This window comes from Tenebrio molitor, chromosome 5 (genome assembly GCF_963966145.1).
Source record: "Tenebrio molitor chromosome 5, icTenMoli1.1, whole genome shotgun sequence".
NCBI lineage: Eukaryota > Metazoa > Arthropoda > Insecta > Coleoptera > Tenebrionidae > Tenebrio > Tenebrio molitor.
Window position 1 is genome coordinate 6,070,837 of NC_091050.1, and position 18,798 is coordinate 6,089,634.

The window sequence follows — 18,798 nt, forward strand, 5'->3', positions numbered from 1 at the left end:
ATTAGTTATCTTATCGAATTTGTGACACAGTTAAAACAAATTTATGAATGAGCCGATGGTGTTTACTTCTTGAGATAAATCAATTGTAAATTTAAATTCGAACGCTGTCAAAAATCCACCAACAGACAAATCTAATTTTAATATATCAGCGATCCTTAGTTGACAAACAAACACGATATTTAAATGATTCCTTTTGCATTGTTATGTTCTTAAGATTAGTATCAATGCAATGATGATAAAACGCTTTAACTTGTTTAACATGCATGTCGTAGATGTATGCACATGAGCTATAAAATATAAAAGAAAAAAGAACAAAAACCACCTGATGTCCTCTTGTTGCCCAACCCATTTACTGAAATATTTTTCACGACCAATGAATCAACGAATTAACCCCGAGTTTTATTAGATCACTACATGTAAATGATCACTGTGGTAAACCAAAATCTTTCAAGTGGATGCACAGAATTTTAATTAAGCGGTAAGCTTTAGTAAAAAAAATACAAGGGAATCCTCCTTTACTGGGGTGTTAAACGACTTCCATTTATAAACGGCAGAGTTTAGATTTTATCTTGACTTAATATCATAACACCTATTGTTTAAAAGAGACGATTTATCAAGGTTCATATGAATCACACGATGAGTTCAGCAAGTTGTGCGCCTCCACGCCAAAATTTTCTCTTCTTTTTTCTCTTCTACCGATGATGCATTTTTGCTGAACTGTACATTTAGAATTTGTTTTCACAAGTTGTTTATCATAAAACGATTGCTGCCAATTCACTTTCTCTATCTGAGCCACGGTTCAGTAACTGGGTCCATAAAAATCAAAAAAACTGAATTTGCAGTTATGTACTATTTTAGTAGCAGCAAGTTTATTTCATCACATTTTCTTGTACACACTCGGAATTATTTTTGTTTAACAAATATTTGGAACTAATCACTACCGGTTGTAAGTTGAATTTCCTAATTTTGAAAAACCCTGGCAAACGTAATGTGTTTTACGTGGATTTATAAACAGGATGAGCTCTAATCTTGCCATTGAACACACCTCACCCCAATTAGCGTCATATCTGTTTACAGTTTATCTATAAATTGCCTGTTTCTTCAAAGAAAAAAGTAAAATCCCTTTAGTCAGACGATTGTTAGTTTTACAATGTAATAAAATAAAAATAGTCAGAAAAATTAATTACTTTCTAAAGATGTTTAACCAGAAATAACTATAACTTTGTTTTTAAATACGTACATAAATATAATTTGTAAATATTCTTCAGATTGTGAAATCTGGTAGAGATAACGAATATATTAATTATATTTTGATGCAACTGCACAATATCGGTTTTATTTATTTTATTAGCTAAAAAATGCCTCGTTGCAACAATTAATAACTTGCGTAAATTATTAACATAATCGTATATAACGTTTAATCCTCTATGATATATCCGTCCAACGAAAATGTTTTTTGTTTAAAAAGTGGTTATTTCATTCATTAATACATTTTGTAAAATTAAAGAACAAAAATTATTGTCCCTTGAATAAACTAATGTTTTGTTTCTTTCTAAATTAACTAATTGCATTTTGATAAATGTATTATTTTGAAATATATATAATCAGAAATCAAAGTTTGAGGAACTGAATTGAAAAATAAAACAATCACATATTAATTTCAAAAATAATATAATACATATTTATTTCCATCCAAAAAATCTCATCTTCTTAGACACTGTGATTTGCCATTTTTTTGTGAAAATTGTTGAGATTTTATTTTTTATATTTAAAAATTCTTCAGTTTAGTAACTTTTAAATACATACTTATCTCTACATTTATCGTTGTTATTAATGGTTTTCAGATATGTCGAAAATGTTAGCATTTTCAGTGTATGAAAAATAGATAGTAAGATCGCATTCACTTTCGGTAAAGAATGAGTGGTATTTCTAGTAAAATCGAATGATCTCAAGTTTCACTACTCACAATGTTGTCAATCTGTGCCTTTTTACATTAAAGCTTCTGACTTGTGGTAAAAGAATTTCATCTGGAATATGATGCCAGAAGCGATAATTAAAAATAGCCTAACTAGAATGGTATGTATTCAAATCCTTTATTTTTTATTTGCATTTCAGTGAAAACATTTTACACGAACAGTAGAATTATTTGCCGCTGGCTTCTTAATCATAAAGCACGTTGGGAGATAAAAGTAAATGTTAAAAACAAAAACAAAAGTAGTTTAAAATTATAATAAAGGAAATGAGTGATGAAGTGATGATGGGTTTGTAAGACTGAAAAAACTTTCCAAAATTAAGTGTTTTTCATTTTTAATCAGTTAGGTGTCTTTTACATTAAATAAATTACAATTCTTGCATAACTCTATTTAATTTGCTAGCCTACCAGATTCCAATTGAAATTTCAAATTATCACTATTACATGAATATCACAAGATTCGTCTTTTAATGCTAAAGTTAGTTGTCACTAGATGTGACAGCGCCAATGTTTACATTTGAAAATCGGGCTTGGAACAATTACGAAATTAGAAAAAAACTACACTCAAAAAATGTCGAAAAGACGACTTTGAAATTCCGGAAACGTTGTTTAGCTGATAGATGTTCTCAAATTAACCACAAAACCGCTTATAACTCACACAATAATACGCAAAACGGAAATTAACCGACAAAAAAAATCGGTGATTCATCAAAGACCACATCTGCAGTTCTGAATTAATTGACGTCGATACTCTAATTCATTAAGAGTCCCAACGAAAAACCTAATGATTAAAACTGTCCTCAATTTCTACTCAGCATTTGAAATTCTTAAATCCGGGGATTCTGACGTAGCCGTCTTGGAAAACCCTTTGATCGTCGTTCGTGTTAATATGATACGTAAGAAGTTTTTCAGCAGCTAGTGGATGCCAAACCCCGAAAGTACAAGCAGAATTATCTTCAGGATCGTAGTAATGGCAACGTTTAGTGACTCTTGTCGAAGGGACGTACTCAAAAATATCGATAAAGTTGCACACTGGTAGCAAAATACCTAGACCTACAACAAAAAGTTATTCATTATTGGTTAACAATCATTTTTTATACCAATATTGCGAGATTAAGCTATATAAGAGCAGAATTTATGTAATAGTTGTACTATGAAAATTGGGTAACTATAGCAGTCCGCAACGAATCATTTCCGTATGAAAACAAACTTTATTAGATTTGGATTTTGAAACATTCATAAACCACTTCCTAAGCTGTATTTCCTCAAATTTAAACGTGAGTAAAGGTTGATAGACCGGAATGATTAATAGTCGTCTATTATTATAATTATAATTGTTTATATTAGTACTACATATCAATAAATAATTAATTTGTTCAGTTGGCTTTGAAAACTCTTTTGATTCTTATTCATCACAGGTCATCTCTAGACGACACAAATTTTAAATGTCATCTTTTGTAGAAAATGCACTGTCTCAGTTGATGATTAATTCTCTGGTCTGTCAGCGCCTAAGCGATAACACGCGGTTTTAATAAAACAATAGAATAATTTCTTTCACATATAATTGAAAATTTTCCATAATTATACGTTTTCCAGTGGATAATCGGCATATTGTACTCATGACAAACTTATACAGTAAGTGGAAAACAGATTCACAGAATTAATAAGTTTAAAGGCACCGACATAGAAAATTATATATATTTTAAATTCTGCAATAAGCAGAAATGACTACAATAACCTATTTTACTTCTTTATTCTTTATTGATACTGAGAGCGTAAATAAAAAGTAAGTGGAAACATATAAATACTGCATTGTATACAGTTGTTAGCAAAACTTAAAATCCCGTGGGAAATAAAAACATTGTATAAAATTTTATTGGAACTGTTCATGAAATGAAGAAAAAGTGGAGTTTTTTTATTCTACAATACGCACATTATTCGTTATAATTTTATGTTGTCTTACCCAAGCATTTTTTTTTTGAACATTAAAAATCAAGAAGAATGTTTTCAAAGACTATGTCGAAATGTAGTGTGAAAGTAACAAAACTTAACTGAATATTTTTACTCATTTCTTAGAAACAGCAATATGTATGCATAAAATTATGTTAAAAATATTTTATCCAGAAATTATTTTCCAAAGTGCCTGTCCATACTTAACAAATTAAAATAATAAAAACCATTCCATCATTTAATTAAATAATAGGCGTTTGAGTTCTTCTAAATAAATATAATTGCATCTTTAACGTCACTTAAATTTTTGTCTTGTAGGAACATGTACAACCCTATTGATGAATTTATGTACGTTACAACCTATACTACTTTAATTGGTTATAAACGTTTTATTTTGCGTTGATAAATAACAGTACCAACCTAAAAATCCGGAAGAAAGAGGATTTCGCCTGAGCCTACTGGGCGAATTATCTTGAAGAAAATCCCACAAATCCCACAGACTTTGTGGGTTTATTAAGAAAAATCGAGCTTTATCATTCCTCTTCTTGTATTCGACGTACGTAGGAAACAAATTAAATTCGGGTTTTTCGAGCCAGTCATCAAGCGTCGATTTATAATTACTCGGATCCCACGCCACGACAGTCACATTTTTATACATGTCGGATTCAAGAAATTTGAACTCTTTTCTGGTAACAACTTGAGAGTTCAATACGCGAATTGTTGTTTTTCGTCCTACGTCTTCCTCGAAACCTTTAGTTGGAGCGTGATTGAAGCGTAATACTAAATCATGAGAATCTAAAATTAAAATTGTTAATTGAAACGAAATATGTATTAACCAAAAAACCCACCAATGGTTTTGCCCAAACCTGAATCTTTAAGTGCCCCGGCACTAGCTACGATTGCACAACTATTAAATTTTCGCGTTTCGAATAAATTTCTCTTGGGAAGAAAATCGCCGAGATTGTGCGGACCACCCTCAATATCACCCCGTTTAAGTGTCTTCAGTTTAATTTTTTTTAACGCACACATGATTTGCTTTGGAGATTTATTGTTAAAATTACCTTTAATTCCTTCATATTGGACATTGTAAGGATTCTCCATGCCTATTTTAAGAATATTACCTTCATCTTCAAGAACTCGTCTTAATTCCTTTAACAATTTCTCTTTAAATTCAGCTGTTTTCTTGCGGCATTCACCGGAAGTGTCGTTTTTTAAGCAACTGTATTTCTTGGTGTCTAATTCAAAATCTTTTCCTTGCAAATTTGGAAATCTAGGTTTACTATTTTTAATTAACGTGACCGTAATGTTATCTTTAAGGCTGTGTTTAATTCTCATTTTACTTTCTGTACTGTTATGAGTCTTATTCATTTCATTAGGCAAATAGCCGCGATTGTAATAGTAAATCTGTTGATCGTAAGTCGAGGTGGTGGTTCCAGTTTGACGTTCCATGAACATCCAATATTGAGACCAAAGTAAATACATATACCCACACATGCCAAAGAACACCAAATTGATAAAGACCCATATTGACACGACAAGAGCTCTCATTGCTTTGTTTTATACTATCTGAAAAAGAAATTACCGTCGCCCTTTTCAAATTGTCCTAAAAGGAAAATGGGAATTACCAACCAAAACAACTACCGTAAAATCAATATCCCCAAACTGCGAAAATATATGAAAATAAACAGGAAACAGAAACAATTTCTATTAGAAATTAATGAAAAATAAAAGAAAGGGGATTGTTAGTAACTCACGAGTTTGATGTTTTTGCTATAATGTTGATGTTTTCACATGAAAAATTCATTTTCTGCAGCTGGGCAATTTTATTGCCCCTGGAATTTATGCTATACTCCGGGCATGCGTGTTTTTTGTTTCACATAATCGTCTTTTAATTATGCCATCATCTTCATCTTCCTCGTCTTTGATCGAAGAGTTTCAAAGAAGCTTTATAACATCCCTGATTGGCCTTGCTTTACTGTGTGTAGGAATCTGGCTTTTGACTTGGAACGAGGTTAGATTGTATTTTTCCGTGTGTTAGGTTATGTTATATTCTTGTACTGTGTAGGGAAGAGCGGTTCACCATGCCCATTCATTAGATGAGGCTTACAATAGCGTTATTTCACTTAATCCATATGAACGAATTAGACCAGAGCTTGATGGACATTTAGTCCATATTACTGGAGCATTACTTATAGATGAGCCACTCACTGAGCCTGAATATGGTATTTCAATACAAGCTGTCAAGTTAAAGCGGCGTGTGCAAATGTACCAATGGGTTGAGGAAAGATCGTAAGATTCTAAATAGCAAGAATGTCCCTCTAGTTAAATTGGAAATACATTCTAGACCTAGAGACTATGTGGATAATGGTCTAGAGCAGAATTATGATACTTCAGATTATTACTATGTAACAGAATGGAGAGATAAAGTAGTAGATAGTAGCAGTTTTTATATAAGGCATGGTCATCACAATCCCAGGTAAACAAATAAGAGTAGTGAATTTTTACAATCAACTTACAAAGTTTTATAGTGACATCCCCTTAAAGTCACATACTTATATTTCACCTTTTGTTCGAGTTGGTCATCTGACATTGGGAGATGAAATCAAAGATAAATTTAATGACTATGTGGAAGTTACAAGTGATGAAAGACCTGAAAGAAAAGATGTAAAGTTGCACATGGGGATTTATTATCATTGTGATGATGTTTGGAATCCAGAAGTGGGAGATATACGAGTTCAATTTTATTATGCTGGAGTTGCTAATGAAATGGTATGTTTAGTTTTAGTCAAAGCAGTTACTTAATTCCACGACCTGCTCTATTATAACCGGCCTGTTAAAAAGTGTATGATAGTTTGATTTGAGCGATCCCCGTAGAGCGATATTAAACGAGCGTTTTTTTGGGGATATTATTCGTCTTAAGTTTTTGTCACCGAGAACTTTTCTTATTTAAATGACATTGAATTTGAAGTCAAAAAAAGTCCTTGTTTTTTGCTGCTTCGAAATTAAATTTGTGAATGTTTTCCTTATTATACCTTGTTTTTGTGTTTGGCGTTGTTATTGTTCTTTGGTATTGCGTATTGATTATTATTTTTAGTGAAGCGCCCGGCCTGTGGCGCCCTCATCGGCGGAAATAAGCTCTTTCTCGGAAACATTTTCATTATGCATTTTTAATGAAATGAACAGGCCGGTTGTAATCCAACGGGTCGTGCTTAATTCAATTGTGAAATTACAGGTTTCTATAGTTGCAATGCAAAAAGATGGTGTTTTAGTCCCATACACCACAAGCAAAGGACATAGACTTGCTCTACTGCGTCATGGAGAATTAAACATAAATCAAATATTCAATGCTGAACACTCAGATGTTAGATTAGAAACGTGGAAATTACGAGCAGCAGGAATTTTTATATTATATGCATCTTCAGTTTGTTTAGCAAAGTTAATTAAAATTCTGTGTGAGTTTTAATTGTAAGTGTATTTACATTATGTGTTAATGAAATGTTCTCAGTTTTCAGAATCCCATTTTTGAAAAATATTGTACTGGGGGATATGACATCATCAACAAATTTTGCAATATCAGTCTCTGTGTCTTTACTAGTAATTGCCATTGCTTGGATTTTGTATAGGCCCATGTTAGGTGCTGGATTAGTTGCAGCTGCTATTAGTCCATTTTTCTATTGTACAATGGGAATGTATAACATTGCCCAAAATCAAAATGGATATTACAGTAGATAAAATTCGGATTTTGACAACTAATAAGTAGTCAATTAAAAGAGCATAATTGCTTTAGTCAAAGGCTTTGTTTAGGCATGATTTGCAATAATTTTTTCAATTCTAACAATGTAACTTGACGTACTTAATACAAGTAGATTGTTCTAACAATTTGTAAATTGAAAACATTGCAATTTTACAAGAATTGAAAAGGTAAGAAGTTCTTTGAAAATAGCTTGTTCTCTCTAGCAAAATAAAATGTTAAAAACAATAAGAGTTTCTTTGTTTTACTTCAGTGTTAAATAGAAAAGTATTAAAGTAGCAAATAATATTTTCTACTTTAGCTTTCCTGTTTTAAGAGTGGTGACACTCAAAGAGTTTTGACAGCAACCACAAAAACTATATGACAGCTGTTTATTTATCCCAATTCTAACCTCAACAAACAAAAAATGATATACTCCAACTTTAAATTTTTATTTTTATTATCTGTAACATTATGTAGTGCAAGTGATGTGTGCTTGGTAAATGAAAAAGGAAACTGCAATACGTCGAAAATTAATATGTATTCAAAAGGTATGAATGGATTTTATTTGGGTTTAAATTAAAAGCGTAGATTTGTAGATATTAATAATAAATATTTAAAATACAAGAATCTAATTAACACAGCTAAAGAAAATTACAGACCTTGTGACGAAACAAAATGCAGTTGCCATTCTCCTGTAATATCGAATGATCTGAAAACATTTAAAAAAGGAATTACTCAACAGTTAATAAACAATGTTAAGACCAAGTAGTAGTAATATAAAAAAGGGACAGAATTGTTTTTTAATTAAAGCATTTTTAGAGGAACAAAGTATCAAATTATAGATCATCATTTGTATAGAGACAAAAACTGTATGTTTCCTGCAAGATGTGCAGGGATCGAACATTTTTTGTTGAGACTTTTACCTAAGTTACCAGATATGGAATTTATAATAAATACTCGAGATTGGCCACAAATTCACAAAAAATATGGTGTTTTTGGACCAGTATTTTCATTTAGTAAAACCAGTGACTATCATGACATAATGTACCCAGCTTGGGCTTTCTGGGAAGGTGGTCCTGCTATTTCTCTATATCCTAGGGGAATAGGTCAGTCACACAAAGTAAACTTTTTCACATTTTGTAACTGAATGTATTTAATTAGGGCGTTGGGATGTACACAGAGATTTGTTGGGAAGAATAGGCAATAAAACTGCTTGGAATGATAAATTTCCTAAAGGATTTTTTAGAGGGTCTAGAACAAGTGGAGAAAGAGATCCTTTAGTATTGTTATCAAGAGAAAAGCCAAACCTAGTTGATGCACAGTATACCAAAAACCAGGCTTGGAAATCAGATGCAGTATGTTTTTACTTATTTTCAAAATACAAAATAAGTTTTTTTTTTATTAATAGGATACTTTACACCAACCCCCAGCTTCAGAAGTTTCATTTGAAGACCACTGCAAATACAAATATCTTTATAATTTCAGAGGTGTAGCAGCTAGTTTTCGTTTTAAGCATATTCTGTTGTGTAAGTCCCTAGTTTTTCATGTGGGAAATGAATGGATGGAATTTTTTTATCCTGCTTTAAAACCTTGGATTCATTATGTACCTGTTGAAGCAAATGCAACTAAGGAAAAACTAGAAGAATTACTAGACTTCATTATAAAGCATGATGACATTGCAAAAGAAATTGCTGAAAATGGGTATAATGTTATATGGAACAATCTCAAATTGAGTGATGTAACTTGTTACTGGCGCAAATTACTTAAAAAATATGCAGCATTGTTAACTTATCAACCACAGTTAGATAAGAATCTAATTGAAATTAGAAATTAAGGCTGAGACTTTAGCTTTCATCCCAGATGAGCTTATATTGAAATATCTAAATAATTGACAATAATAAATGACAATAATTATTAATAAGTGACACTACTCTTAGATGTGATATTTTTAATTGTGACTTATTTATCATATTTATAATACATACATTTATAAATGTTTATGTAGGTATGATATTAATTAATTTATTGTATTAATGTAGCATATTTCTTAAACATTTTTTTTTTAATGTGATCTGATCAAAATATGACAAAGTAGGTAATGATATCATCAATCACTTGATTTTGTTAACGTATTTCATGCCCAAGCTTTGCTGAACTTTCGTTCGTGCCACGTGGCCCACCGACTGCCCACGCAGCAGAACATACCTGTTCAGAATAGAAATGCTAGTTTTATTAATAAAAAATATGAAGTATAAAATACGTTACAAGTCAAGAAGCGTTTTTAAATAGAATTTAGCTGCTTTGAATGAGATTATGTAATTAAACATTAATTTTTAATATCAAAAATATCCTGTGATTAGAGATTTTAACGGTAAAAATCGCTAAATGGAAAGTATATGTGGGTTACCAATGGCCCACATGTCACAGAATGTGTTGAATACGTACCTACATTTTAAAACTTCAGTCCTAATAAATGGAGATGCAAAAGAACTAATTTCTTTAAAATTTATTTCACTGCCTACCCACTATCCCAAAAAAATTATTACCTATCTAAAAAAATTTAAGAAGAAATCATGGGTCGTTTAATTTTAAAATTGGCGAACAGCCAGCAATTTTTCAAGGTTAACAAAGAGTATTACACCCATCTGCCCTAAGTTTTAAATTAATTGGAAATGTGTTTATTAAGACTTTGATGTTATCAGTTTATTAAAAAAGTAAGTCATAATATGTTTGCTTATTAAGTCAAACAAAATGGTTTCTTGCTTTATTACCTATTTAGAAATTCTAAACTTGAGAGTTGGTTCAAATTAAAGTTCAGCTTGTAAAACGGCTAATAAAGAATTTCAAGTTTAAAAACAACATAGAAGTATCAAAATGTTTAATTTCAAGTTTTAAAAAAGTAAAACAAAATTGTTCTGTATCCTTTTATTCTTTGCAAAACCCTTACGTAGGTATCAAATTTTAACAAAGAAAACTTGATCGAAATGCAGATCAGTTTGGTCGTCAAAATTCAATTACGTAAATAAAATTAAATACATAAATAATTGCAGTGAAAAATATTGCTGTAACATAAATTATAGTACGAATTTCAGGCACTTTTTGGTTTAAATCTATTTTATAAAACTCCGTCAATGTTGATGTTACTTTCGCTTCCATATAAAAATTCGTACATGGATGAAACTAATTCGTTAATCTCTTTTTCGGATTTTGATTGATTTACTGCCTTTCCTGTTCTTCTCAATTCGACGTCGTTATCAAATTCTTCGTCAGTTACACCAGCGTACTTTTCTCTCACATCTTTCATTATGCAAGCTTCTAATTTCTTATGTTTGTAACATTTGAAGAAGAACATTGGTCGGATTAATTCACGGGAGAGTGGTGATTTATCTCTCTTCACATCCGGAACGCATTGCTGGAAAAATAAAATGTAAAAACATTATAATTTAAAATTCTTCTTATTCAGTACTCACTGAAAATTGCTGACAAAAAGTGACTCCTTCTTGCATATCTCGCTTGAGCTCGTCGCTCACCGGCAACGTGGAAATCCTTTCGGAAATTTTATGATAGTTTGGCTCCAGATTTTCATCCAAATATCCAAGTTCTTGCATGACGCATGTAATGTTTTTGACTCGGCCACTCATTTTCGACGTTAAAGCTTCCAACTGTGCTTTAATGTCCATGTCACGCTACAATTATTCCCATAGGGTACAGTTTTCTTGATTTGGAAAAATTAAGACTTACCGACATGCGATTGCCATAAAACGGTTGGCTAACTAGAGGAAAACCACCATACGGCGAAAATTGACTGGATTGTTGGGGAAAACCAGGATAGATCATGGGTGTTGGATATGCTGGATTGGCGTAGGGCAAACTGTAAAATGGCGCCATTCCTGCAGAAGGCGCGTAAGGTCGGTAAAACGGCGTCGGCGGCGGCGAATTCTACAAATTGTATTTTTCATAATCAATGCGATCATTAATTTTACACCACCTACAGGTCGATAAGCCAGAATCGCTTGGTGCAACTTGTCTGCATCGAAATTCGGCAGTTGAGGAGGATTTTCAGGTACATTGGTGTTGGGAGGGTTAGTTGATGGCGGCGACGGTGATGTTTCCAAAGCTGAGCATTTCGCACAAGCTGCTTTCATTTCCTTACGAATTTGTTTAACAACCTCAGGACCGAAGCAGCTCTCATAAATCTTGAAAAGATTTTTTAGGAAACTTGTTCAAGAAGCAAAATTAATTACCTTCATCATTGCATATTTCTTCAAGAACTTATCTTCGCTCCCACCAAAAGAAGAAACGGTGAGTATGAGCACCGATAAATTTAACAGTATAAAAATCTGCATGACTGCACTCTAAAAAACAAATGCATTATTATTACGATGATTAACTAGAAGTTATGAATGAATTGAATGAATGGGACAAGATTTCGACATAATAAAATTATGCAACGGAACAGACTATGTTTACAAATACGTAACTGTTGGATCTAGTTTTATTGCATAATTTTTTTTTAATCGGGTATACAAGGTGATTCACGAGGAATAATGAATAGCAAATGCAACCCACAATACATTGCAACAAAAAGCCGGACATCGAAGCGGTAAATGTCCGGGTTTTTCTCCTGATGAATTGCGGGTTGCATTTTCTATTCATTATTCCTCGTGAATTACCTTGTATGTATTCGTCTGCCATAACAACGTTACATGTTCATATAGTTTTTGAACGTTGCATTCACATTTTGGCAAGAATCAAATTATTTTTTTACTAGAGGAGTAAGTTTAACGACACAAAGTAACATTGAATCATTGTAATATAGGAAACATTTTGTTTCAATTTTTTTTAAACATATTTCGCAACAAACCATTTATTTTAAAAAAAATAATTCAAGATTTATCTCGCTATAGATTTTATTCTTGTCCTAACTAGACGACCTTTCGTATTTTTCTTGTAATGAGCGTAGAATAAAAATGAGGTGAAAATGGTTTCCGAATAACCTAGAATGTATTAACAACAGTTCGTTAATTCAAATTTAAATTAATTTCAAACGTGATATGACTGTTGTCAAGATTACAGTTTTAATTTAGTGCAAATTATTATTGTAACTTTTTCCCATTATCATAAATAAATAAATATTACAAAACCAAAAATTACAAAACATGTTAGACCTACAATATGTAGTATTGATTGATTGATTTCATTCACAAAGTAGTGCAGTGTGTACCGGATATTTGTATTATGGAAATACTTAAATAAACAATGAATGCTGATGTGAATGAATGGATTCAGTTAGTAAACAGTTGAGCTGCATTCCTAAGATAGTCCCTGCTATTGGACGCCTTAGCAGTTGTAATTAATTAGTGTACTTATGTTCTGCCGTTTTAACCTATCGCATAATTACCATGGTAAGGTTTATCCGTGGGAATATTTTCCTGAACTTAGCAGTAAATTAAAAAAAATATATAAAGGAAGTACTATTTTCGTGCAATGACCCTTCGAAAATAAATTAACAAACACTCATCTCATATTTTTACACCTGTCGCATCGTTAGTGTTAATTTAAATCATTTCGGATAGTTGAGTGTCCACTCTAAAAGACTCGACTGTACCTCCGATACAGATTAAAGATAACTGTTTTGCGAATTATTATTTTATGAGTTACATTAGTGTTGTTTTTTAAAACTTGAGTGAGTCTTATCGTAAATTTAATGGACGGAAAGCAATTTTCTGTACGACCGGTATCAAAATTGTTGTAAAAATTATCTCCGTCTTAAAAAAAAAAACGAACTGAAAAAGTTTAAGCACGCTTGTAAGTCATTTGGGCCTGACGGCTACGCTTGTAAAGAGCAGTAAGTTTAATTGATATTCACGAGACAGTTCGTATTTGACAAGCAATGATGATTGTTGGCCACATCGAGTGCAGACTTGAATTATTTCTCCCGGTGTATACAAATCAATTATTGCTGGTTCTGTTTTGACACTTGGCAAAGACACGCACGTTTTGCCGTTATGGTTGACATCAATTTTTATTTGTGCTGTGTCTTTGGCATGAATTATTGCTGTTATTTTTTTGAGGGTACTCGGCTAACTGTCCAGTTTCACTTGCTCTCGGAAATGGCCCCATCAAAACATCCATGGATATTACGAGATCTTATAAACGGTACATGTAATGTAATCTTTTTTTTTTGAAATTCCAAAGAACGAGTTCTCTGTGTGTCCACGCTATTTGCTTTGCTCATCCGCACTGCACATTAAATCTTATCGATATCTTTTATTACCTTGCCAAGTAATGCCAGTGCATCGTGAATCCGTTAAGATTTTTATTTGGAAAATTGAACGAAATTTGTTTATTACTACGTTGTATGGCACACCACCTTTCTCACCTATCAGACTTATTGTTCAATTCTTTCAATGTTTCACAGAACTTTTTCAGATTTTAAAATAAAATTTCTATTTGTTTAAATAATTTATTAAATGTAAAAAATTCTGACAATATAAAACCAAAAAAAAAAGTTTCCATACCTGTCTTTGGAACTGTACTAGAGGTTGCAACACAAGTGCTTAAGACACGGTCTTCACTTGGACTCTTCGATGGCTTGTTTTCGTTCACCATTTATATTCTTCCACCTCTTCGTATCAGAGGAAGATGTTCGACTTTTTACCACCATTGTCAAGTTCAAGTGTAAATTGTAGTGTGAAGTATAATCGATGTGGGAAATGAATTCGTTAGAACCGACTAATTAACTTTATTAGAGTAAATTATGTTTTTAATAGTCGCTTCGAAAAGGTGATCATATCATAATCTCTTTGAAAATCGCAATTTTCAGCATTGTTAAATTTAAATATGATTAAATACAATTTTTCCACGAGGATTAAATTATTCGATTCGAATAATTGTTAACTTTTTCAGATAATAATTGAGTAATTCAGTAATACACACTAATATAATTAATTAAGAGTTTATCTAATTTTTTTTATTATTTTACTTTAGCTTCAAAAAATGTTAGCGAGCTTAATAATGAATCAATAATTCTCATGATAATTTCTAAAAAAAAGCCCTTTTCCCACCGTGTGAAATATTTCACTACCAAGTTAAATTTCAAAATTAACGAAACTCAAATTTAAATAAGATTAAAGTAAAATATAACAAAATTCCTTTTTAAATATTACATGTTCACGTGCGTGAAGGAGAAAAACCAGTAAGCACACATAATTTTTTATTGAAAAAAAGAATTATAAAAAGCAGGTACAAATTCATCAGTCAAGGGATTCTTCTGAAGATTGTATCGACCCAATTGCGTGGTCTTCGTAATCGACAGGAAATCCAACACTTGCAATTGAACCTAGCGAAGGAGCGTCTACCTAAAAATACAATGCACAACATTATCATGTGATTTTGCAGTCTTGAATGCTTACTTCTTCGAAAACATTTTCAAGGATATCATTCAAGATACCCTGACAGAGCTTTCCAGTTGAGCTCAAACTTATTTTCTCTAGTTCTTCTGCAGTTTGCTTTGCTTTTTGCGCTTGTTCCCAACGTACACCGAGATTGTGAATATGATCCTCCAATTCTTCTGCTCCTTCTTTCGGTATCTCTGCTTCTTCCATATCTTCAGTTTGTACTAATTTTTCACTCTCTTCGTCTTCGTCTCTGAAATATCCGACACTGGACGTGTCTTGAGAAGCTGTTTTCGATTTTTGTATTACTATAGTACTGTTGACAGCCAAAATATTTTGCTAAAATTTTTGAATAGGACTCATCAAATACAAATAATGTGCTGTTACAATAAAGCTATGAACGATCAAAATTAAAACTGCCTACCCTTTCTTCCAGATAAGCGTAGATTTCTTCCTTAAGATCGACCGAAGATTTTGTAAAGTACTGACCGATGGCTTCGTAAATATCAAATTTAGGCCTCGATTTCAACAGAATTCGTAAAATCATTACAATTAAACCTCTGATCTGTAAGTGGATTAGTGTAGTAGGAACACAAACTAAGTAGTAGCATGTTGCAAACTTCTGGATGAGCCGCTAAGTATTTTTGGTCAGTTCTAATTTGCTCTCTTTTTCTCACGTTTAACTTAATTTGTTGTTCTGCAGTTAAATCTGACAAAACATAATCTTTCATGCCATGAGGTCTGTTGCATGGATGAAATTCCATGATAGAGTCGATATCCCACGAATCATCAGCCATTTTATTGTTATTTGCAATGGACCAGCTGTAGTTTTTTCAAATTAAAGAAAATTTCATTTGCAGTAATTTATCATGTATTTTAAACAATTGTTCCTACTTAAGTCGTTACAAATATTTCTTACCTTCCTCCTTTACTGTTACAGTGTGGGATTTTCCCTCATTTAAATTTTATCTTGGTATTTTAATCAAATTTAATACAGCTGACAATTATCTAGGTTTATCTAGGTAAATTATGACGTAAAACTACTTGACATTACCTCAAATCAGATATTGATTACTTTCAACAGTTTACATCTTTTCTACAATTTATTTTTAAATGATTGGAACAATTTTTCAGTTTAAAACATTAAAATACAATCCGGTAATTGAAAGCAAACAATTTTAATGTATCAATATACCACTTGCTTAAGAAATTATTTCGTAAATTTAATTACTGAAATGAATTTTCACTGGAAGAAGAGGTTGTGCGAAGATGGCTAAAATAAGACGAGAAATAGGTATAGAACAATCAAAAAATTTGATCAAAGTGTGTCATCACACTTCCTTCATTCCTTGAATTGTAACTGTTGTCTTGACATTTATCACGGTGTTAAATCATGAAGCTCAAACATGTTACGCAAGAGTCCCACTGTACTGGGATAATTTTTTTAACATACGGTATATTTTAAGTGGATTGTCGATTTTCTCAGCAAATTTATCCGAATGATTGCAAGCGGTAATAATAATCTACAATAAATAAAAGCAGATTATAATTAGGGGCATTTATATTATGATTCACTAATGCTGGTTATTAGAACTCCAGAAATAAGTGGCTCAATCGCAGTCTGAGATTATCTAACGAAATTTTTTGTATCTTATTGTAACTATAATATTTTTTTCCAATAATTTGAATAATTTTGTTTATTTTAGAATTACATTTACGACTGTTAATTGTCCTGTAAACAATGAATTTGAAGTTGAGAAAAACTCAGACAAGAATATTCTTTTAAGAATTTAATTAGCTTTGAATTACTGAACAAATATTTTACGTCAATATTAACAATTACTGGGAGTTACACGTACATTTGGGCAGATGTTTGTTATTCAGGTTCAAATATGTATGTATTTCTGGAGTGAAACCAAAATGTCAGGTGTTCAAGTTCACTGTCATCCATATCATTAAATTTCTCGATTCGTGGACCATCAATAATTACAAGCCATAACTGTACTCTATGTACATATTTACTTTTTACAATAACTTGCTTGGAACTGGCTTGAATGCTTTTGGTGCGGCATGTCTATAAACTTGCAGACGTTTTATGCTTGTAGGTGAACATTTAAATTAAAATACCTTCACCAAAGAACACTTGATTTCCGTTACTTTATTTTATTAATCAATAGATGCCAACCACATAAACTCTTTTCTATGTATATTGTTAACAACTCGTTCTTAATAAAGAGCAACCATACACTGTAACATCCAGTGAACTCGTTTCGATGAATATTATTTCAAACTTGATGCAATCACGTCGTTTGATATCTAATTCTCCAGTAACACAAACATATCTATATTTAAAATATATCAAACTAATATAAAAATATAGATCGCACAATCAATGTCAAAAAATTCTATGCATTAATGATTACTTATTGACTACATTATTATTTATTGTCACGATGAGAACGCGACGAAGATGTTTGCTGATTTACGATATTGATGTCAGTTCTGACACCTTTCATCAGTTTTTTGTATAAAAGCCATGGACATGCCATGGATGACATGCAGCGCTTGATTAATTTATTTGAAAATGTTTAATTTTTATTTGAAAGTGAAAACTTCTTTTCACTGTTTCGTTTAAAAAATGTAATGCAATCAGGTCGCTGCTAAATTTGAAATTTTTTTAATTAAGTATTTTTTTTCCGTATTAATAAATATATTTTCTAGTTTGAATTTTTTTCAGGTCTACTAAAATATTCCTCTTCCATGTCAAATTCTTACTAATTTTCTGGAGTACGCAAATACGGGGTCATTATAAATGTTTGTAACAACTAGTGGGCGTAGCGCCACACCTAAAGGATAGCGCACAGCCACCTACGATGGTACAATAATTTATAATGACCCCGTACTTACATACATAAGACTTTTTATGTATGTAATAAAGACTACCAAAAATTGACAGTGGCCAAGCATCTCCACCCAGACAAAAACCCGATTACGATTACCTCTATAACCCTGGAGGTGTGAATTGTCACAGAGGAAGTTGTAATCTGGTTTTTGTCCTATGTACATTTTTTCGTCAGCCTTTTGAAGAGCTGGGTAGACATGCGCAACCGGTGTTTATTTTTGTTACTGCCACATTTATGTAATTTATGACAATCGTATTTTATATATTTGAACGCACATGAATTACCGCGTGTCACTGCACAGGTTGTCACTGGCTGAAATTCAAATTGTGCAGCGATCCAATTGGATAACACTTTTTGAAAGAAATAATCATACTAATTTTCTTATTTAATTTTTGAAACAATTCAATTTTTAATTTTTCAATAAATTTCAAGACATATTTTGTGAATATTACCTACATCCATAGGAATCTATTTTCATATGGCCATTCATACTGGTATCAAAAAACCCTTGCAGGCAGGCACCCACAAATTTGGATGTGTATAACAGATAATCTAACCTACAAAAATTAAAGAAAAAATTCACTTCATCAGGCACCCGCTTTATGGTTTGCTTTAAATGATCTTACCCACATTTTTGCAGTAAGTTACTTCTGCTATTATTACTTTAATATTAGCTAATTAATGTTTCATGTATGTTTATTTCGAACTAATCTAGAATTATGTAGGATTAAAATGTGATCACTTCAAAGTTCACCCAGAAGAGTAACAACAATAATTAAGAATAAAGGCTAATTAAGGGTTTGTCGAGACATTTTTTTGGATTCAATGAAATTTGTAGAACGT

At 31.8% G+C, this 18,798-nt stretch overlaps 5 protein-coding genes across 6 annotated transcripts; 2 read left to right on the plus strand and 3 right to left on the minus strand.

Moving 5' to 3' along the window:
- Positions 1-2,290: 2,290 nt before the first annotated feature.
- Positions 2,291-5,470, minus strand: SiaT (beta-galactoside-a-2,6-sialyltransferase). Of its 2 annotated transcripts, XM_069049684.1 has the most exons (4): positions 5,044-5,470; positions 4,771-4,992; positions 4,343-4,717; positions 2,291-3,025 (listed from the first exon to the last, which is right to left on the minus strand). In XM_069049684.1, exons 1-4 carry the CDS (start codon positions 5,468-5,470, stop codon positions 2,784-2,786), a joined length of 1,266 nt encoding a protein of 421 aa, XP_068905785.1. In that variant the 3' UTR covers positions 2,291-2,783. The 2 variants fall into 2 exon arrangements, with proteins under 2 accessions (XP_068905785.1, XP_068905784.1); XM_069049683.1 differs by having other exon boundaries at positions 4,771-5,470.
- A 227-nt stretch (positions 5,471-5,697) lies between these two features.
- Tmem43 (Transmembrane protein 43) lies at positions 5,698-7,904 on the plus strand. The gene is given in 7 exon segments (XM_069049685.1): positions 5,698-5,808; positions 5,811-5,933; positions 5,988-6,211; positions 6,267-6,398; positions 6,451-6,691; positions 7,155-7,374; positions 7,428-7,904. Coding segments are annotated over 7 exon segments (1,278 nt in total). The 3' UTR covers positions 7,655-7,904.
- A 21-nt stretch (positions 7,905-7,925) lies between these two features.
- Positions 7,926-10,145, plus strand: LOC138132257 (O-glucosyltransferase rumi homolog). Its single transcript, XM_069049686.1, has 5 exons — positions 7,926-8,203; positions 8,252-8,420; positions 8,475-8,761; positions 8,817-9,010; positions 9,064-10,145. The coding sequence occupies exons 1-5, from the start codon at positions 8,080-8,082 to the stop codon at positions 9,487-9,489; spliced, it is 1,200 nt and encodes a 399-aa protein (XP_068905787.1). The 5' UTR covers positions 7,926-8,079; the 3' UTR covers positions 9,490-10,145.
- Positions 10,146-10,565: 420 nt separating this feature from the next.
- Positions 10,566-14,275, minus strand: LOC138132258 (uncharacterized). Its single transcript, XM_069049687.1, has 6 exons — positions 14,177-14,275; positions 11,900-12,010; positions 11,648-11,851; positions 11,397-11,594; positions 11,126-11,341; positions 10,566-11,067 (listed from the first exon to the last, which is right to left on the minus strand). Exons 2-6 carry the CDS (start codon positions 11,999-12,001, stop codon positions 10,771-10,773), a joined length of 1,017 nt encoding a protein of 338 aa, XP_068905788.1. The 5' UTR covers positions 12,002-12,010; positions 14,177-14,275; the 3' UTR covers positions 10,566-10,770.
- Positions 14,276-14,858: 583 nt separating this feature from the next.
- LOC138132259 (uncharacterized) lies at positions 14,859-16,145 on the minus strand. The gene is made up of 5 exons (XM_069049689.1): positions 15,972-16,145; positions 15,673-15,874; positions 15,477-15,617; positions 15,071-15,391; positions 14,859-15,016 (listed from the first exon to the last, which is right to left on the minus strand). The coding sequence occupies exons 2-5, from the start codon at positions 15,847-15,849 to the stop codon at positions 14,912-14,914; spliced, it is 744 nt and encodes a 247-aa protein (XP_068905790.1). The 5' UTR covers positions 15,850-15,874; positions 15,972-16,145; the 3' UTR covers positions 14,859-14,911.
- Positions 16,146-18,798: the final 2,653 nt, after the last annotated feature.